Source organism: Myotis myotis, unplaced genomic scaffold, assembly GCF_014108235.1.
Source record: "Myotis myotis isolate mMyoMyo1 unplaced genomic scaffold, mMyoMyo1.p scaffold_m19_p_4, whole genome shotgun sequence".
In the NCBI taxonomy this organism is placed as follows: domain Eukaryota; kingdom Metazoa; phylum Chordata; class Mammalia; order Chiroptera; family Vespertilionidae; genus Myotis; species Myotis myotis.
The window spans coordinates 4,309,620-4,327,487 of NW_023416346.1; the positions used below are offsets into that span (position 1 = coordinate 4,309,620).

The 17,868-nt window shown below is 41.2% G+C and overlaps 1 protein-coding gene across 1 annotated transcript; it reads right to left on the bottom strand.

Annotated features, from left to right (window-relative positions):
• Nucleotides 1-640: 640 nt before the first annotated feature.
• FUNDC1 (FUN14 domain containing 1) lies at nucleotides 641-14,561 on the bottom strand. Its single transcript, XM_036305790.1, has 5 exons — nucleotides 14,408-14,561; nucleotides 13,479-13,635; nucleotides 9,932-10,007; nucleotides 4,472-4,600; nucleotides 641-2,014 (listed from the first exon to the last, which is right to left on the bottom strand). The coding sequence occupies exons 1-5, from the start codon at nucleotides 14,433-14,435 to the stop codon at nucleotides 1,937-1,939; spliced, it is 468 nt and encodes a 155-aa protein (XP_036161683.1). The 5' UTR covers nucleotides 14,436-14,561; the 3' UTR covers nucleotides 641-1,936.
• Between the last annotated feature and the right edge of the window lie 3,307 nt (nucleotides 14,562-17,868).

Here is a 17,868-nt window from a genome sequence, read left to right on the forward strand (position 1 = left end):
GGAAATGAGGGGGAAGGGGAGGGGGGAGGGAGAAGGAGGGCGAAACATCGATGTGAGAGCAAAGCATCAATCGGCTGCCCCCTGCACGCCCCCACTGGAGATCGAGCTATAACCCAGGCATATGACCGGGAATCGAACTGGCAAACAACGCCCAACCATCTGAGCCATACTGGCCATGGCTTCCCTATGTTATTATATAACTTTCCACATAGAAATATTTGTCTCTACTTGAGGGCAGACATTTTTGTGTTCCTCCACCCACTTTCCAGTGTATCATACACAGAACAGACACTATAAATATTTCCAAAATGAACACATCGAACCAGCTACTAGAACTCTCCACAACTGTCTGCCCAACGGTATCAGATGAAAACGTCATGCAGATATGGTGCCAAGAAGCATGGCCAAGGTTCTACCTAACGTAGAATACAGTGTGGGGCAAAAGTAGGTTTACAGTTATTTGCATGGAAAATAATACAATAATTTAATAAATAATAATACAAGAATAAACTCTGTTTCACGTACTCACAACGGTAAACCTACTTTTGCCCCACCCTGTATTTTACCTTTTTAATTTCACAGCAATGAAAAGCTTGGTGAGGATTAAACAGAGAAAAGCTTAAAGAAGAAAAAACAAGTATTTATAAGCAAAACCACTTCTGAGTTTTATTTCGCATTGTATCTGAGGCACTAAGGAGAGTAAAGAAAGAACATGAAAACCAATCTCACATTCAATTTTAAGGAGTCTTGCAATAATGAAAGCACAGGGACTGTACCCAATTCAAAAGTATGAAATGCCTTATTTTTACAATACACAAAATATACTCTGGGGACTGGCGATCCAAAGGAGACAGACTTAAATGTCTGCAACCTTTCCAACCTGAAGACTCCAACACATGTTGTTCTGAGGTTTTCCCCAACTGCAACATAGAACTCTGTGGACAAAACAAACAATACAGGAAGCTTTTCTGGGCAAAGGAGCCTGGGAGGGAGTGTGATGTCGGCCCTGAGAATCAAGTCAAATGGCCTAGTGGGCAACCAACACAATGCTAGCAAGAGTTTGAAAGTTTTAGCAGTTGTATCTCTAGATGAAGGAGACAATTCTCTTGAAGCTGCAACTTCACAGTTATATAGAAAACCACGGTTCTTCAGGCAGTTAATTCGTACTGTACTACTAAGTATTTTAAGGTAATTTTTACCACTTTGTGAAGAGGACAAAATAATAATTGGGACTTTTAGAACCGAGAAAGGAGGTTCACTCGAAGTTAATATAATAAACCAGTGAACCAACTATATGTACTCTCAGAATAATTAGTTCTGCTCAGGCAGCCAGGATAAATAAATTAATAAAAAAACATTTAGAAGCTTTGATACAAAAAGTTACTTTACAACTACAGACATCAAAGAAAGAAAAAAAGCTTAAAACATGTAATATTTCCTTAGAAGAGCCTTCCTTAAAATCATTTACTACAGTTATTATATTATCAAACTAAGACTTACAGGAAAAACAATCCAAAAAATTGGTATTAAATCGGTTTGATATCTTTAATAATTCTACTATTTCTAAATCCTTCCACAAAAGGGCATTACAGTTCAGTTTACTGCAGACATATCTTTTAAAAAGTCAGCCCTAATGTTGCAGCTATAATACAATTTTTTTTTTATTGGCACTACTATAAAGCACAATGAAGAACATCTGATGTAAATAAATGACAGCCAGATTTGGATCAGGAATACTATTGTACACATACCATATAGGTTGTTTTACAGCAGATACTAGTTTGCCAAACTTCAGATGGCAATATGCTAACTTTTGAACTTGAAATTGTCCGACTAGTTGCTTCTTGTCACCCCGGGGGCGTGTAATGTTGAGAGACGGCCTTGTCACGACTTCTTTTCTCACAAGTGACTCCGCTGTGGTAGAACACTCACATCCTTAAGACGCAAGGCCTAGCAAAAAGCCTCCCACAAATCCACTGGATATCACAATGTTCTGTTTGACAAATTCTGTTGCCTGAAACATAAAGTTCAAACAAGAACACTCTTAATTATGCTACAGAATGGGTGAATCTCTGAAACATTAAGTTAAGTGAAATAAGAAACACAAAAAAGGACAAATGTTCTGTGATTCTACTCACATGACTAGTCAAATTCATTGAGACAGAAAGTAGAACAGAGGTTAGTTGCCAAGGGCGGGGAGAGGGGTCAATTGTGGGAGTTACTGCTTAATGGTTAGAGTTTCTGTTTAGGATGATGAAAAATTTCTGCAAATGGATCGTGGTAATGGTGGCACAAAAGTGTGAATGTACTTAATGCCACTGAATTGTGCATTTAAAAATAGTTAAAATGATCCACTTTATGTTACATATATTTTACCACAATAAGAAAAAGAAATAAAGATGCAAATTTTAAAAAAATACTATTAAATCCAGAGCTAAGTACTGTTTTCAGATGTTTTCCTCAATTTAATAATATTAAGCAAAAATTCTTGTGCACCTATGAGAGCAGGTGCTAACCACCACACAAGACGCCAGGGCTGTCCATTACAAACTGAAGGAGCCCAGAGCTCCCAGCCAGGCCCAGTAAGCTTCTTGGCTACTGAGATAATAGGTTAATTTAACAGATACTGAGTGCCTATTCTGTGTCAAGCACTGTTCTAGGCCCCCAAGCTATAGCCTAGCAATAATCTCACAGGTAAAAAAAAATCTACCTATAGAACAGGTGCCCGGCTGGTGTGGCTCAGGGGTTGAACATCGATCTATGAACCAGGAGGTCATAGTTCAATTCCCAGTTGGGGCACATGCCCCAGTTGCAGGCTCCATCCCCAGTAGGAGGCGTGCAGAGGTAGCCAGCAGATATTTCTCTGATACACCAATCAATGTTTCTCTCTCCCTCTACCTTCCTCACTATAATCAAAACATTTTTTAAGAAAGAAAGAAAAAAAAAATCCCAGATGTGGGGACTTGTGGGGAAGCACGGGACTTGGTTGGAATGTCTGTAAGGAGGATTCTCGGAAAGGTCGGGGGCCTCTGAGGTCAAAGCTGGCTGCCCCTGCCTTGACTTTTCCAAACAAGTCCGATCCCCGGGGGTGTGTTGCTGGAATCTCTATGTTTAATCTTTAAAGACCTGACCTTGTAGAAGCATGTGCTTTCTCAAGGATACTTACCCTGCTGATTGTAGAGGTTAATTTGAGTTCAAGCTGTTGTGACAATAAAAAGCTAAAGAGGCAGGCAAACAGGGCTGCTTTTGTTCCTAAAGCAAAACAGTCCCTTAACCCTCTCTCACAGAAACGTGTGTCAGAGCAATCTGTTCATCTGCCGCTCCGGGTCTGCTTGGTCAGCCCCGGCAGGGGCTATTCAAATAGATTAACGGAGACTTCAGCCCTAACCGGTTTGGCTCAGGGGATAGAGCGTCAGCCTGAGGACTGAAGGGCCCCAGGTTTGATTCCGGTCAAGGGCATGTACCTTAGTTGCAGGCACATCCCCAGTGGGGGGTGCGCAGGAGGCAGCTGATCGATGTTTCTCTCTCATGATGGTTCTCTCTCATTGATGCTTCTAACTCTCTATCCCTCTCCCTTCCTCTCTGTAAAAAATCAATAAAATATATATTTAAAAATAAATAAATAATAAATTAATAAATAAATAAATAAATAAATAATAAAAATGAAGGAGACTTCAGACACATGACAACCAAATGGGGGAAAAAAAACAATATTTTTGTGGAAAAATTGTGATATGGAAATACTATTTATCGTGTTAAATTTGGGGAGAATAATAAGGGTAATTGTAGTCATGCAGAATATCTGTATTCTTAGGAGTTATGTGCTGAAAGTAAGAGTGAAAGTCATGACATCTCAAATAGTTCAGCAAAAATAAATACTGTAAATCTCACACACATACACACATATATGCACACACAGAGACAAAGCAAATGTTGCAAAACAATTTGGTGAACAGATGAAAGGCATTTGGGTATTCACTGCATTTGTCTTTTAACTTTCAACTGGTTTGAAATTTTTCAAAATAAAAAGTTGGAAGAAAAAAAAAAGTTGGAAGAAGTAAAAGTATAGAACAAAAACAAGAACAAGGGCGTATTCAATTCTAAACAGTATAAGAAAATATATATATAAAAACATTATTAAACTAACATTTCAAACTATTTCACCTCAAGAAAAATATAGGTAATTTTAGTTTTCCCAGACCTTGTCTACACATGTACACATTTGTAAAAGCAGAGGAAAAATTCTGGAAGAACAATGTCATCAGCTTTTACATGTAGCTCAAAGTAGGTGGGAAATGAACAGAGGAAACTATGTTAACTATTTAAATGGTGGCTTGATCCCAAATTCTACTTAATACTCCATAAGCAAAAATACCAAATTTTTTTTTTTTTACAAAAAGATAATCCCTATTCACATTTTCTACTAATGAAGACCTGCTAAAAAAAGGGAGGCAAAAATGTATGGTCTTACCTCATCAATTATGTTGTTGATTTCAGGTGCTGCCTTATTTGCTCGTTTTTTAATCTGTCTTTTTGCTTTGTTTACACCTTTTTCAACTTTCTTCCAGTCGATCTGCACATAGCCACTGTGACTAGCAATCTACAAAAATGTAATAAAAATGGTTAATTCCTGCCCTGGCTGGTGTGACTGAGTTGGTTGGGCACACTGTCCCATGCACCAAGAGGTTGCCAGTTTGATTCCCGGTCAGGGCACATGCCAGGATTGCAGCTCAATCCCCAGTAGGGGGCGTGCAGGAGGCAGCTGATGATGTTTCTCTCCCTCTCCTTTTACCTCTCCCTTCCTCTCTCTAAAATCAATAAAAACATATTCTTTAAGAAAAAAGGGGGGGGGGTAATACTAAACGAACCAGTTTGCTAACGAATCTATTAGCCAGGAATATATGAACATCCAGATTTCAAGAAATGTATGAAGCTTAGAGGTAAAGAAATCACAGTTTATCCACTAATTTACTCATTTAACAGATATTCAGTAACTACTCTGTGTCAAGCAGTGTTCTAAACCTCCAAGTAACAGCCAAGAACAAGGGAGACATAAGTCTCCAATCTCAGAGAGCTTTGGGTCTGTTGGGGGAAGCAGACATTAAACATAAATAATTACTTGGATGTGATAAACACTATGTTAAGAAAAGCATAGTGTATGACAGGAAAAGATTCCAAAAATTATAACTGTACTATAATGCTATCATAACTTTTGGAATTTGGTAATTAGCTAAAAAGACAGATTACCAAAATGCTACAGCTAATAGCACCTTTTAATTAAATAGATGTTTAATTATAAAGGATCAAAAAAACCAATCAGTTATTAGGTCACTAAAGAAATCTAAAGTAGCCTGATAAAGGCTCTGTACTAAATCTGACTCAAATTAAGAATACTTCTGGTAAATGATTTTAAAAGTGGACTGTAAGAGAAATATAATCTATGCAAGTTTCATGCCATAAATCCTTTTAATAAAACTATAGCTAAATGCCTATTAACCATAAGAAAAAACTCTCATACAGTTAGTCCCTCCAAATAATAAAATAAAAATATAAAGAATCACACAGTAAGCCTTGTATACCATTATAAATCACTTCTATGAAGCTAAGGCTTTCTTTGTAATCTTTTAATATATCACTTTGACTATGAACCACACATAAAATTCTTCAATAATGAAAATATCTGCTTTTATACAAATAGGTTGGGAATCTTAGGCTCCACTTTCACTCTGAATGACCACATAGAAGATTTTATTTATCTGTATTTCTTTACCTTCCAGTATTCACTTCAAACTCCAGCTTCAGCAAAACAGTGCTGATTACATAAATGGCAAGTGAAAGTTTTCCTGGCAGTAGTTGACACAGCTATTTGCATGGACATGATAATGAACCTTTGGGACTTTTCCGTAAAGAGCAACTATAGCCCTAGTCAGTTTGGCTCAGGGGTTAGAGCAGCCGTGGGCAAACTACAGCCATCGGCTGTTTGAAATGAATTAAACTAAAAAAAAAAAAAAGACCGTACCCTTTTATGTAATGTTTACTTTGAATTTATATTAGTTCACACAAACACTCCATCCATGCTTTTGTTCCGGCCTCCGGTCCAGTTTAAGAACCCATTGTGGCCCTCGAGTCAAAAAGTTTGCCCACCCCTGGGTTAGAGTGTCAGCTTGCGGACTGGAAGGGTCTCAGGTTCGATTCCTGCTCAAAGGCATGTACCTCGGTTGCAGGCTCGATCCCCAAACCCCCGCCCGCAGCCAGGGCTGTGTGTGGGAGGCAACCAATCAATGTGTCTCTCTCGCGTTGATGTTTCTCTCTGTGTCTTTCCTCTCCCGTCCACTCTCTCTAAAAAAAATCAATGGGGCCGAAACCGGTTTGGCTCAGTGGATAGAGCGTCGGCCTGCTGACTGAAAGGTCCCGGGTTCGATTCCGGTCAAGGGCATGTACCTGGGTTGCAGGCACATTCCCAGTAGGAGGTGTGCAGGAGGCAGCTGATCGATGTTTCTCTCTCATCGATGTTTCTAACTATCTCTCTCCCTTCCTCTCTGTAAAAAATCAATAAAATATATTTTTAAAAAATCAATGGGGAAAAAAATATCCTCGGGTGAGGATTTAAAAAATAAAGAGCAACTATAAACCCTGGTTAAAATACAAGGGCTCCAGAATTAACAAAAGCAAGCGGACTTTGAAGGGGAATTAAAACTTGTAGGAAGGGTAACCTATATAAGGTGAGCTGCTCATTTTTCTGGCTTTATCCTGAGGACACGATGCAACTGCAGGATGGCAAACACTTCAATAGGAAATATGCCATCTCTCCAGCCTGAAGAACTAGAGGACAGAGCCCAGGACAGTAACAGCTCCCAGAAAGGAGAGACCTAGAGAAAGGGAGCCCCAAATTCTATGTAAACTTTACCCAAGTCCTGAGCCACACATGCAAGGGGCAGAAGCAAGCATTCTGCCTAAGGCTAAAAGAAAGAAACTGGGTTTTGAGCTGCTACCCACCACAAGTGAGATGGAGTTTGCAATTTGAGTCTAATCAAATTAACTGCCTACTAAAATCAAATCAACACGCTTCAGAGGAATAAAATAGAATCCAGAGTCTCCACCACCTAACATTCCCAATGCCCAGGATAAAATCCAAAGAAGTTATGTGATATATCATAAAACAGAAAAACATTGTAGAAAATCAACCGATGCCAACACTGAGAAGACCCAGGTATTGAAATTATCAGGACTTTAAAGTGGCTATTATAACTATGCTCAATGATGTAAAGGAAACTATGCTTATAATCAATGAAAAGAACTCTCACCAGTCCAGCTGGTGTGGCTCAATGGTTGAGGATCAACCTATGAACCAGGAGGTCAAGGTTCAATTCCCAGTCAAGGCACATGCCTGGGTTGCGGGCTCGATCCCCAGTTAGGGGCGTGCAGGAGGCAGCCGATCAATGATTCTCTCTCATCATTGATGTTTCTATCTCTCTCGCCTTCTCCCTCTCTGAAATCAATAAAAAAAAATTTTAAAAACTTTAAAAATAAAGAACTCTCACTGGAGACAGGAAATATAAAAAGAACCAAATGAAAGTCCCAGAATTGGAAAATACAATATCTGAAATAAATTTACTGAATAAACTTAATGGCAGAAGGTAGGTGACAGGAAAGAGTCAATGAACTTGAAGCTACATCACTAGAAATCATAAAACCTAAAAAACAGGTCGAAAAAACTAAATGAACACAGCTTCAGGATATTATCAAAAAGCCCAACATGTATATAATTGGAGTCATGTTCAGGAGAAAAATGGGAGGGGAATAAATATTTGAAGAAATAATGGCCCAAACCTTCCCAAACATCTTTAAAGACATAAATTTACATATTCAAGAAGCTCAGTGAACTCCAGGTAATGATCTAACACAATTATGAAATAACAATACTCAGATGATGCGGGGGAACGGGGGTGTGGGGGGATGCAAATGTGGGAGACTGAGGTGGAGGGGCACACAGAGAAGTTCAATAAATGCTAGGTAAATTCTCATATTCCATAATGGGAAGCCAATAGGTAACACCTCAAACCCAAAGATCAAAAACTGTCCAATTAACTTGTTTAGGAAAAAAGGAAAAATATCTTTAAGAGTCAGCTAAGAGTTCAAAGTAGTTGCCTCAAGGGGAGGGAAAATGGGAGGATAGTGAGGAAGGCAGTGTACTGCTCTAGTCTGTAACATGCCTTGTACATGTACTTGACCTTTTGCATTACGGGCATATAAAAGCCTGAACAAATAAATTGAAAAGTTTTACATACCACTGTCTATTTTCATATGGCAGTGGGGAAATACCTACCACAAAACACTTATTACTCAGTTACTAGAAAAGCTTTAAGCTCTAAGTAAACTGTATGTATATGTAAATATAAGTAAAGTTAACAAAAATATGGAAGTGGGCCTAAAGAATAAGAGGCGATTGGCCTAAAAGCCATTTGCTACTCTTATTTCCTCTTTGTGCCTTCTACTGAGTTTTCAATGTAACTCATATCTGTGGGAAAAATTGGTTTGGTGCAGGTAAGTCCCATGTTCTTCTGCTTAGTGACTTCCAAGTATATGTGGACTAGGCCCGGAGAAGCAGAAGGTGGACATGAGTGGAGCACACGGAGTGGACTGAAATGGACTTCGGAAAAACGGACACGCAGAGTGAACTGCAATGTATAATCCCCTCTATCTATGAACATTTCAGGAAGCTCTGCCTCAGTTCAGTAAACAGAAATGACTTTTCACTAAACAGAAATGACAACTGAGTTATGAAATAGCTATAGAATTAGATACCTTAATTCTTGATTTATATAAACCAAAGTCAAATTCAGCTTAAATAAAATTCTCTTCTATACAAATGCTGGCATATTATCCAAAGGACTAAATTTAGATATTAACCATGTTTCTTTTCACCTCTTACCACAAGTAAGAAGCAATTACTCATAACAATGCCACTAACAGAAAGAAAAAACATTTTTGTAAAGCTGTTTGGTAAACAACACAAAATCTGTACTTAGCACATCCGGACTCAATCCCTTTATACTTCAGGCAACAATACTGGTTATTACACGATCAATGGCTTAGGTGCTGAACTAAGATTTTGGTTGCTGTGCCCATCAATCTTTTTAAAATCTGGTACTACTGACAGTCCCCTGTATCTTTAAGATTGTTGCTAACATTCATTCCCAGAGATTTTCACTTTTAGGATTTACTATATCTGATCTTCAGGGAATGATATTTTTGGAAAAATATATGCCTAACAGACATGGATCCCAGATAACATGCTGATAAACACCCTGTAATGGCAAAACATTTTTTTTAAAACCTTAGAGGAACATGAATAAAACTATAATTTCAAACCAACCGGCCTCAGAAATAGGATTATGGATGATTTTTTAAACCCAATTTTCCACTTTCTATATTATTATGGTTCCCTAGTCTTAAAAAACATATTAGAAATTGCTAACAGTTATTTCCTCTGGGACAGAAAACCGATGGCTAGAAAACGGGAAGGAGAGACCTTTGGAATATTATGTACCATGTATGAATTTTAAATATATGTCTAAAATGGTCAGGATGAGTAGGTTTATATTATTGGTAAAATGTTTATTTTGCTGGGGAGATGCTTCAAGGAAAATGTGGGTGAGTAATTAAAAAAAAAAAGGAGACACCATGAATTTTAATAGTTGTCTTTTTAATAATTGGGATCACATTGTGTTTAAAAAACTTAGTATTACATAGTTGTCTTTCATGACAGATGCCAGCTTTCAAAACTCATTTTAGTTTTCCCATAAACTGATGTCTGAAAGAAAAATTCCGTCTTCTATTAAAATGGACAGGAGTGAAACGGCTAAACTGCACTTTCTCATTTTCCGGCTACATACGTAAGCAGAGGCAAGTAAATAAAGCTCTGACATACCTGAAGGAGAAGAAAGCCGCCACCTACTGCCGTTGCTGCAAGTTTTCCAACTTTCTGAAACAAAAATCCTGCACACCTTTAATGAAATAACAAAAAACGAGATCAATGATGTGTTAAACTCTCTCCCTCTTCGACTTTTCACTGCTTTCCTAATAAAATCTTAATGTCTTCCCATTTCTTTTGATCATGTCCCTTACCTACTCAGAAACCCTCAATGTTATCTAAGCTAGTCAAAAGTGCACAATCTAAATTGTCTGAGATGTGCCTCAGGAATGGAGAGAAGAGGAAGGGAATTTACAGGAAAAAATAATTGGCAACTGAAACAATGTTGAGCATTCAGGGGTTCATTATACTCTTCCTTCTACATTTGTGAAGTTGGAATGCTCCGTAATGAAAGTGATTTGTTTTGTTTTGCTTTCTTAATACAGTCAAGATGTTCTACACACTTGGCTGACCCTCACTCTACCCAAAACTTCTGCTCCAACCCAATTAGATTCTAAACAGGTCCTCGGCATTGCTCAAGCGATTAATCTCCCTGTTTCTAAGGGTTTCCACTTAGCTCTGCCCATCTACAACTTTTCTACCCTTTCAGGTCCAGTTGGAGTTCCATTTCATGACCCCACCTCAGCCCACATTTCTCACAGCTTCCTTACCTATATCTATCTATCTCCAAAACATTATTTGACTCGTCTTCTTTCCACTCTCAAAGACATAATTACCTTGTTTCCAGATCACATTAAGTAATCTTCCAGGCCCTCTAACTAATCTTCACTCCTCCCATCTATCCTAGCTACCACCCATCCTGACATTAGTTTTAATTTCTTATGATTAAAAAAAGCAACCTATATAGCCCAACTGGTGTTGCTCAGTGACTGAGCGTCAACCCATGAACCAGGAGATTATGGTTTGATTCATGGTTGGGGCATGAGGCTGGGTTGTGGGCTCAACGATCCCCAGTGGGAGGCATGCAGGGGGTAGCCAATCAATGATTCTTTCTCATCATTGGTGTTTCTTTCTCCCTCTCCCTTCCTCTCTGAAATCAATCCTATATAATAAAACCTTAATATACAAATTGACCGAACAGCAGAACAACCGGTCGCTATAACATGCACTGACCACCAGGGGGCAGACACTCAACGCAGGAGCTGCCCCCTGGTGGTCAGTGTGCTCCCACAAGGGGAGAGCTGCTCTCCCAGAAGCTGAACTCACGGCTGGCGAGTGTGGTGGTGAGCATGGTGGTGATAAGGAGCGAGGGATCCCGGTCTGTGAGAGGGCACAGGCCGGGCTGAGGGACACCTAACACGCCCCTCCCCCACCCCCAGTGCACGAAATTTCATGCTCCAAGCCTCTAGTAAAATTATATTTAAAAAAAGAAAACAAAAACCTATAGCTACTCGCAGCCTCCCACTCATGTCCTGAACTGTCGGAATTGTTAACTAGTTAATACCTCTTAACAATTCTTCCTTAATGTATGCCACAATAGTACATCTGTTTTATACCCTAAGAAAATTGCAAAAACTTACTCTGAATCTAAAGTCATTGCAGCAAAAACCGGTGTAGTATTAGTGCTATTACACAGCTCCATGGCCACGCCCGGCTACTATCCAAACATATGTACTATTATGAAGGCCATACACACACACACACACACACACACACACACACACACCCCTCCCCGCCTCCCACTGCCCCCAGTAGGGAAGTCAGCAACAAAGGCTCAGAAGGGGAAGAGGAGGCGGCAAGCAGCAGCCAGGTGTCAACAATATCCCAGGAAGAGTGCTCCACAGCATGTCTGTCCTTTGCCTAACGCAGTGGTTCTCAGCCTTGGCTACACATTAGAATCACCTGGGAAGCTTTTTACAATCCTGATTTCTGGGCCTCCTCCTCCGGAAATTCTGTTTCTTTGTTACCCATGTTGTGGCCCCACCCCATCACAAAGAAACCGAATTTCCGGAGGATGCGGCCCGGAAATCAGGATTTTAAAAAGATTCCCAGGTGATTCGAATGTGCAGTCAAGGCTGAGAACCACTGGCCTAACGGCATGAACCACTACAATAAACCTACTAACTTCCCCTGCTCTATCTCCAGGCTTTCCAAGCAAACTTCTGCCAATAATGAGGCTTCTCACGAGTTTGACCTATAAGGAGTCTATACACAATGATTTAATTCTATTGCTCAATTATTGTTTCGTTTTCCTTAAGATGGGGCTTTTAGGCCCTGACTCATTAACCAGTCAACAATGGCAGCATTGTGAGCTTATTTTTAAGCAGAGGACCAAACCCTGAATTATGAGGACCAAGATACAACCAGCCTGTGGAGAACCATCTGGATCACCAGGGCCCAGACAAGGCATCTCTTCAAATTGCAGGCTTTTTCCATAAGCAGCATTAATAAGTACATGTCATGAATAAAAGCTGCACCTCAGCATGACAGAACCTTCACCATGAGCAGCGTCTCCCATAACGTGACATTTACAAGGTGCACGTAAATACAAATTTAAAAAATCAATTTTACTTTTGTCAAATTTACCGATGTAAATATTTAAATTAATGTAAGATAGATTTACTCAGAATCTAAGAGAAATGCTTATTCACAAGTTAAGCACCCACACTAACGTCAAAAATTCTCTGTGGTCTTGTACATTTTCAAAATAAAGGGCCAAACTTCTTTCTGACCCTTGTTATTTGGATAATCTTTTAATCTAACAATAACAGGATTAGGTCTATAGTAGCAATTATGTAATCATGCGGTCTTAAATGTTCGCTAGTTAGGTTAATGCTTATTAACTGCTTCAGGTACTCCACAATATTTTTGGAGTAAGCAGTCAGTCCTTTAATTCCAATGAAGACTCCATGTTCCACAACTGTTCTTCAAAACATTATAAGCCAAACTAGCCCACAAAAATCAACAGCATCATCTGAATCATTATTAACAATGTGTACCGAGAATTTCACACTGCTCTGTACAGGGCTGACAATCCTGGACACCAGATCTACTACGGGAGTTCTCATGGGTGTTTCCAGTTGTTAGCACTGAACGAGTAAAAATTATTTATGCACAATAAATTCTGATCTGTTTCTCCCTCTACTATTACTGAAGCAGATGCACTATATTTGCTAAATATGAGAAGGGGGTAAATATGTAAAGAATCAAAGGAAGGTGAGGAGGGAACAGCGTAGATCACCAAAACCCAACACTAATGACTGCACTAATCATATCACAGAGAAAAGCCTCAATGCGAAGCCACTAGCAGTGGTTCTCAACCTTCTGGCCCTTTAAATACAGTTCCTCACGTTGTGACCCAACCATAACATTATTTTCGTTGCTACTTCATCACTGTAACGTTGCTACTGTTATGACTCGTCATGTAAATATCTGATATGCAGGATGGTCTTAGGCGACCCCTGTGAGAGGGTCGTTCAACCGCCAAAGGGGTCGCGACCCACAGGTTGAGAACCGCCGCAGAGTGAGCAGGGTAACTGTTCCTCGTACAGAAGGGCAGCAGCTGGGCTCCCGCAATGAAATGTAATGAAAAAGATGTTCTCACCAGCCAGTCACTCCACCCATTACAATCTGGGTGGCTACTGAGTATTTTTCTACCATAGGTCCAGAACTGTGGCCAAAAACACGATTCCACCAGTGGTGTCTCCTTGCATACTCGGTTAAATCCAACACTTCGTAAGAGTCATCATCACTTTCATAGTCTTCAAAATACAAAAATGGGAAAAATACATTTAGAGTCAACCCAAAATCAGGAATGCCCTATACAGTTACTTCTGGAGCACAGTTAAAGGGTACCCAGATGGAAACATTAAGAGTCTGATCCATCCAGTCCCTGAGACTGGGCCTCAAGAGTGAAGGGCCTAGCATCCATCTCCTTTCCAAAGGCCCAGAGCCGGGGGCCCAAGCCAGGACCGGGTCAGAGTCACACAGCAGTGAGGGGTCGCTCACCCCGCCCTTCCCCTCTCCCCGCCCCGAAATTTCAGTAGGACCAGGTCAGAGTTATATACACGGCAGTGAGGGATGCCCCCACCCCCAGTCTCAATAGGGTCAGGTCGGAGTTACACAGCGGTAAGGAGTCACCCCCTCAAATCGGATCCGTGTCACAGCATAAGGGGTCACCCCCAAATCTCAGTAGGGTCAGGGCCAGAGCAGGGTCCCTATTCATCACTGGGAGGTAGAAGGGGACCTGCTCTGACGGAGCCGGTTAGAGGCCCGGCAGGAAGAAACAACTTCAGGGTCCGGGCTGGAAACCACGTTGGACGGTGGGCTGTGTGGGGGGCGGGGGACGCTCTTCGCCTGCGTTCTGCCGAGAGGGGGGAGGGCAAGTCTAGTTCTGACGGGTGTGCAGAGCTGCTGCTTCCAAAAAACAGCGCCCCCGGAGCCCTGGGACGGGGGAGGGAAAAGGCGCCCCGGGAGCAAGGTCGACAGTGGTGAGCCGCGTCTCAGATACTCCTTCGGGCCCGAGCCGCTCACCTTGGGGAGGGGGGTTCCGGGTCGCCATGATACCGCCGGCGGCCAGTACTGAAGGTGGGCCCCGCCCGCCCTCCTCTCTCCACTACTTTAGGAGACTCTCTAGGCCCAGGTGGAAGTCTATGATCTCTTTTTCCCTCCTCCTCCTCCTCCTCTTCCTCCTCCTCCTCGTCCCAGCACGTTATCCAAGCCCCGCCCCCTTCTCACACTGCGTGGTCTTCTGCGCAAGCGCAAGGCTGGGGGAGAGGTGGAGGTAGACTAGCAGCCCCGCAAGGACTTGTGGGAGTTGTAGTCCGTTTCCCTTGCAACCCTGGCTTCCCACTTCAACCCCCCTACATAGAATTTCCATGCCTAATTGTTATTTTGTTTAAAAGAACCTCAGGGCTGGAGGGGAGGAGTTCAGCACATGGTGGTGTAAAGCGAAAATCAGCTTGGTATTTTGAACACTGTACGGGAATTTAAGCCCTTGAGAAAAAAGGTTTTTATAAAGAGCTAAGAGAAACCCTGTTTCAAACATTCTGTTCTAAGGAGGCAAGGGCTCACGAACGGGTGGAAAATTTTTCTAGCGCTCTACTGCTGGGAATTGGAACCTTTGCATCCGCTCCCTCTCCACAGGTTTCCTGCCAGTAACCCAAGGGAGGTAGAGAAATGCCTAGGAACTGACCTGACACCAGTGAGTCCAGGGGACATAAATTTTTAGCATTTTATTATTTGCATCTGACAGAGGAACGAGGTCCAGTTCACCTAGAAGCCCCACGGGATTCTGCAGAATGAAAAACCGTGTTTATCACCAAGCAGCTAACTCGGGTTAACATAAAGTAGCCCTCAAACTTGTTTTGAATTTGCATTGCACCTGCATTCACTGTACAATTAAAACAGCCCTCTCGGTGTTCATCTTAATGGAAAAACAAATTATTGTATAAGCTGCATTACTTAAGATATTGCCTTACATAACCACACTTGGCTTTTCAAATCCTGGTGCTTTATATGCAAGGGTTGATGCTCTGAAGTCCCTTAGCCTGTGGCCTCTGAAATGCAATTTGAAGACTGGCTGGAGAGGCTAGTGTTCAAACACAGTTATTCTGCGTAAGATTCATTTTCAGAAACAAAACAAAACAACTTTAAGAGACATAACTTCAGATGTCCTCAGTGAAATATTTTTTCAAAAGTTACAGATTTGAGTTCATACACTTTTTCCTCCCCATTGCCCACACACTCCCAGCAAACAGAGAAATCGTAAATGATGGGCCACTGAACGAAGAGAAAGGAGAAAAACAAGACAAATGAAAATTCCAAATTGAAAGAGCAAAATGTAGGGTTGACTGGGCCAATGACCTCCAAAGGAAATCATGGAGAAAACGGAAACAAAATACTGCCAAATCTTAAGATGCCAAAGAATAGACCTTTGTATCCAAAACATATCCTGTTGACCCAGAGAAGAATATACCTGCCAAAAAAGTATCCTCCTGGTTAATTGGGCTCCAATTCAAAACAAGAATCTAGCAGCCATTGTTTACAGAAGTCACTCATTATCGCTGCATTTCAGGGAAGAGCTGCACCAAGCTGCCTGCCTGTTAGACTTATGTTCCTACCTCTGAGCCATTAGGAAGGTAGCTGCTAAAGACCTGAATCAACCCCAGCCAATCAGGGCTGTGCAGTTATATCTTCATTTGCTTATTTACCTACCAATCAGAACAGTGCTATTTGGACCAATCAAACAGTGATGATTTGGAGTCCTGATTTGCATAGAAATGGGCCAATGGGGGGCACTCCTCTATATAAGCCAGCTTTACCGCTGTCTCAATGAAGTACACTGTCAGGTTCCATCAACAACTGTATTTCTTCAACTGGAGCTGCAATACCAATCTCAGCTGTAACATCAAGCCTCCCGGCCAGGGCTACCTCCCCAGGGCTGGTTCCCAGCTGTGCTGTCCCACACCCGTGTGGCTCCACAGCCATGCTATTGTACAGACAAGCTAATTCACCCCTGAACTGTGTCCACTGAATAAAGTCTCTCCTCTCACCGCACCCCACAGAAGGGACTCCTGTTGCTTTCGAATAGGCAACAATGGCCTTTGCCTGTCAATCCAACAATACATTAAAAGGCAACCATTTCTCTAAAGACCTCGAGAGCTGGGAAGGAACTTGCCACGACCTTAAGGAAGTCAGTTGCACATGTTTTTCTAAAGGTGAGTTTTTTCTGTTGACGTAAGAAAACGTCCAAACCTTGTAGAGAATTTTTATGAGTTTATCTGAACCAAACCGACAATTGCCGGGAAGCAACATCTCAACAGACTGAGAAAATGCTCCGGAGAATGGCAGTTTTGCGTCTTGTTTTCTACATTAGAATCAGAGGAGAAGGCGTAAGGGTGTTACATGAAATCCATTGCACCAAGAGGTCACTGGTTCAATCCAGGTCAGGGCACATGCCCTAGCTTTGGGCAGGAGGCAACAGATAGATGCTTTTCTCTCTCTCTCTCTCTCTCTCTCTCTCTCTCTCTCTCTCTCTCTCTCTCTCTTCTCTTTCTCTCTCTCCGTTCCTTTTTCTAAAATCAATAAAAACATAATTTTTTAAAAGGGACTCAATTTGTAAGACAAGTCAGTTATTTTTAATTCCTCAAAGAACTGGGTTGCAATCTAAATGATATAAAGGGGCTGATCCAACTACATTCTTTTCAATTTTCTTTACATCAGAGAGAAGATTTCCAACTAAGATAGAAAATGAAAAGATTCCTATCTTAAAAGAGAAGGCCTTAAAGAAAGTTCTTATCAAACTTGAATTTCACCTTCTAATATGGCCAACTTCTGACATTTTCAGATATCTTTTCAGGTTTCAGCTGGGACAAACAGTAAATATTCCTAGCAGTATTGAACAACTTTTTTTTCCTTTTTAAAAAATGATCTAAAATAGCTTTTATTGAGGAAATATTGATATTATAAGGAAGCTATTTCTTTTATAAACAGCATTAAGATAGCCCGGCTAGCTTGGCTCAGTGGTTGAGCATTGACAAATGAACCAGGTCCAGTTCGATCCCAGTCAGGGCACATGCCTTGGTTGCTGGCTCAATCCCTAGTGTGGGGTATGCAGGAGGCAGCCGATCAATGATTCTCTCTCATCATTGATGTTTCTATCTCTCTCTCCCTCTCCCTACCTCTCTGAAATCAATACAAATACATGTAAGATTAAAAAAGACAGCTTTAAGATAAAATAACAGTAACCTTTCTGGTAGTGATGACCCCCCACCCCAATTCCTACTTCATGCACATGAAATGCCAGGATGCCATAAACTCACCACCATCTGTGGCCAGTAATTTTATGTGTTGGCTGCTCCACTGTCCTCTGTCAACCCACAAGAGGCAAAGCAAGGCTGACAGAGGAGGCTCCCTCAGAAGGAAGCAGCACTAAAAGCACCCGGAGTCAAGGTGAGTGGGGAACCATCCCAATAAACACATTTTGGATTTTA